The sequence below is a fragment of the Belonocnema kinseyi genome, chromosome 10 (genome assembly GCF_010883055.1).
Source record: "Belonocnema kinseyi isolate 2016_QV_RU_SX_M_011 chromosome 10, B_treatae_v1, whole genome shotgun sequence".
NCBI lineage: Eukaryota > Metazoa > Arthropoda > Insecta > Hymenoptera > Cynipidae > Belonocnema > Belonocnema kinseyi.
In genome coordinates, this window is record NC_046666.1 from 23,871,667 (window position 1) to 23,874,855 (window position 3,189).

At 34.9% G+C, this 3,189-nt stretch overlaps 1 protein-coding gene across 1 annotated transcript; it reads left to right on the forward strand.

Moving 5' to 3' along the window:
• The first annotated feature begins 1,326 nt into the window (after window positions 1–1,326).
• LOC117181038 (trypsin eta-like) lies at window positions 1,327–2,259 on the forward strand. The gene is made up of 3 exons (XM_033373607.1): window positions 1,327–1,333; window positions 1,464–1,697; window positions 1,729–2,259. The coding sequence occupies exons 1-3, from the start codon at window positions 1,327–1,329 to the stop codon at window positions 2,223–2,225; spliced, it is 738 nt and encodes a 245-aa protein (XP_033229498.1). The 3' UTR covers window positions 2,226–2,259.
• The last annotated feature ends 930 nt before the right edge of the window (window positions 2,260–3,189 follow it).

Genomic DNA, 3,189 nt, shown 5'->3' on the forward strand with positions numbered 1-3,189 from the left:
AGTTTTTGGCTTTTCTCCTATTTATCTCTCTGTTTCATCACGCCTGGGTGAACACTACACGCTCCCCATAGCACCCCTCACCAATCCCGGTGGCGCGGCGTCAATTTTTGGAAACACTGAATCCAGAATAACTTAATTCAGATTCACTTTCTTTGAAAATGTAACTATTTTATTGCAAATTCATTTTCTTGGTTAAAAATGATTTTTTTACGGGTATTATTGCTTATCTCTTTTGGAGAAAAATTAAGTTTCTTAGTTTAAAATTTACAATACAATATTTCGTTAAAATGACCTTTCTGTTTAAAACTTCAACTATATGGTTAAAAAATTGTATAATTTGCACCAAATTTCCTTCTCTTTGTAGATCTTCTTGCTTCAAGATTAAACTATTTGGTTCAATAATGATGTTTTTTTATATGTTGTCTTTTATAGTAGAAAATAAGTTTTCTGGTCTGAAAATTATCTTTTTGATAGAAAATTAGATTACTTAATTGAAAATTAAACTTTTTTGTGGAAAGATCGTTTTTTTTTGTCACGAAAGCTCAAGATCTTAGATTAATTTTTTTGTCTTTCTTGATTGAAATATGATTTTTTGTAGAAAATTCAACTACTTCTGAAAATTCTTTTTTTTTGTCAAATCAACTGTTTTTATAAACATAATAACCTTTTCTCGGTTTAAATATAAACTTTGTTAGTTGAAAATTCATTTCTGGGTTCGAAGTTGCACAAATTTATTATTACATAAAAATCAGTAATACATAAATTGAAAAAAAAATTTTAAGTCCTTTAGCATGAGTACATATAACATCAGACGAATCTGCTTCACAGGGTATGGACATGTAAAAACATTAATTTTCCTAATGTGGGCTTAGAACTAATTTATGAATTTAATTATAATCAGTATTAACACGCCACTTCATTAGAAATACTCAGATTTGTCTGGATTTTTGGCCAGGGGAGAGGAAAATTTCCGAAAACCGCCTCCCGAGTTTAGCCGCTTTTTCTGTAATCGACTAAAATCTCCCGCTCGAACTTAATTGGAACGCAGAGTCCAAAAGATCAGTCGATAGCGATAGTAAAAAGTGATATCGACAGAAACGGGATTAAAGACAGCTGTTAACATATTACGAATTCTAGAATAATTTTCGACGCTCCAAAAATACTTTCCTCCCTACCAACTTTAATGGGCGCTGACAGAATGGTTAGTTGGACAAACTATTTAGTTTGCAAGATATACTAATGCTATTTCGTTAGTTAGGGTAACCATTTTATTCGTAGCTAATACTAATTGAATAGGCAGTGAAACTGCGGCAATTGAACCAGCTAATGAAAGGTCAGTATCAACTAATAAATTTGCAATGCCGTCGTATGACAACTAAGTATTTGGTCCAACTAACCAATTTTAAGTGAGATTTAGTAATCCGCAAATTTGTCTTTAATGAGGAACCTTTTCTCAATTACAGCTTACCGGATTCATCAAAACTCTTCCCTCAACCTACCAGCAGGATGGAACTTCTCAGAGAGTGATGATCGCATCATAGGTGGTTTATATGCAGATATCATAGAATTTCCTTATCTCGTAGCTCTTATAATTTACGGAAAAGCCGCTTGTGGAGGGAGCATTATATCTGAAGATTGGGTTCTCACTACTGCTCATTGCTTAGAAAATCGTTTAATAAAAAAGTGCCTCACGATAAGTACGAAGTGGTTCAAGTACATGGCCAACAGGTGGTACTATTCATGAACCAACCGAAATAATTCTTCACGAAGGGTATTCTGCGAATCAGGATTCACTTTATAACGATATAGGCCTAATTAAAGTAAACCCCAAATTTCAGTTCAATGAATACACCTGTCAAGCAATCCCACTTATTAATGCAGGAGAGAAGACTGAGCCTGGTACTTTGGCCTGTACGGGTGGATGGGGAAGAACGGAACACGGTATATATCCCGAACATCTGTTTAAAGTCTATGTTCCAATATTATCCCGTGAGGAATGCGACTCTTATTTTCCTAACCCTTTACCAATGGGGCAAATTTGTGCTGGATTCAAGGAAGGTTGTTATGATTCGTGTCAAGGTGATTCGGGTGGTCCATTGTCAGTCGGAAATTTGCTTGTCGGAATAGTGTCTTATGGAAATGGATGTGGTAAGCCTTATTCCCCTGGTGTCTATGCTGAGGTTGCGTACTATCGGAATTGGATAAAGCAAAAAACGGGAATTTGATCCTAATCACAACTGTGTTTCGTTACCAAAAACTTTTTGCCGTTTTGTTTATCTATACACATTTACAAATGTATCTTTTGACAATAAACATTTATAAAATATAATATTTTAAAAGAAACGTATTCTCTAATCAATGTCCTTTCCCCATATAGTTACATGTTTGCAAAACAAGTTTTGATGCCAAATAATGGGAGAGTTGTAAGAGCCAATTTTTTTAAAATTAACTTCACATAGTGTTACCAACTGAGACGGGTTCGATTTTGAAAGTCGAATTAGAGGACCAGGGTAATCGCAAATTGTGAAGCTAGAAAGAATAGGTCAAAATGTTTTAGCCTTGTAAGCGCATTCTTCTAAGAGAGAGCAGTTTCGCAGTTGAACTGTAGATAGATATCATCATCTACCTTTTTATATGATAAGAGCAATAGAGTGTAAGCTTTTATCGTGGGAAACATCCCAGCAGGTCCTCGACTCCAGATTCATTCCTATTCTGACAGCTACGGCTGCAACTTGTGTTTCATTCAATAAACTATCTGACCAGGTCCACGAAACTGTGTCAGGAAAAAATTAAATTGAAGTGACTTTTAGTTCAGACCGTCATATAAGTTGGCGATTCATGCCAGAATACTTTTAATTGATAAGTCATTCTCAAAATATTATCAATAAGAACCTTTTTTAAAGGAATTAAAATTAGGAAAGCACGCACTGGGCTGAACTAAGTAGACACAAGTTGGCACCATTGGAATTGGAGAATTTACGGACTCTAAAACACACGGCTGACCAGAACAAGTAGATGCACTGAAGCAGCCACCAACAATCTTAACGGGAAATCGCAAGTGAGTAAAAAGAAGAGAAAAAAAATCTTTTTTAATAAAAAAGATTGTTGTTTAACGGCTCTTTAAAACCTCGTAAGGCTATTCGACTACGCGAGACTAGACTTTTGTTAAAAAACGTCCATCGATTCATT

What these genes read in the sequence shown, in the direction of transcription:
- LOC117181038 (XM_033373607.1), top strand. An exon ending in AAAAAAGTGCCTCACGATAA is followed by an intron (nt 1,698 to 1,728) that starts GTACGAAGTGGT and finishes CATGGCCAACAG; the next exon opens with GTGGTACTATTCATGAACCA.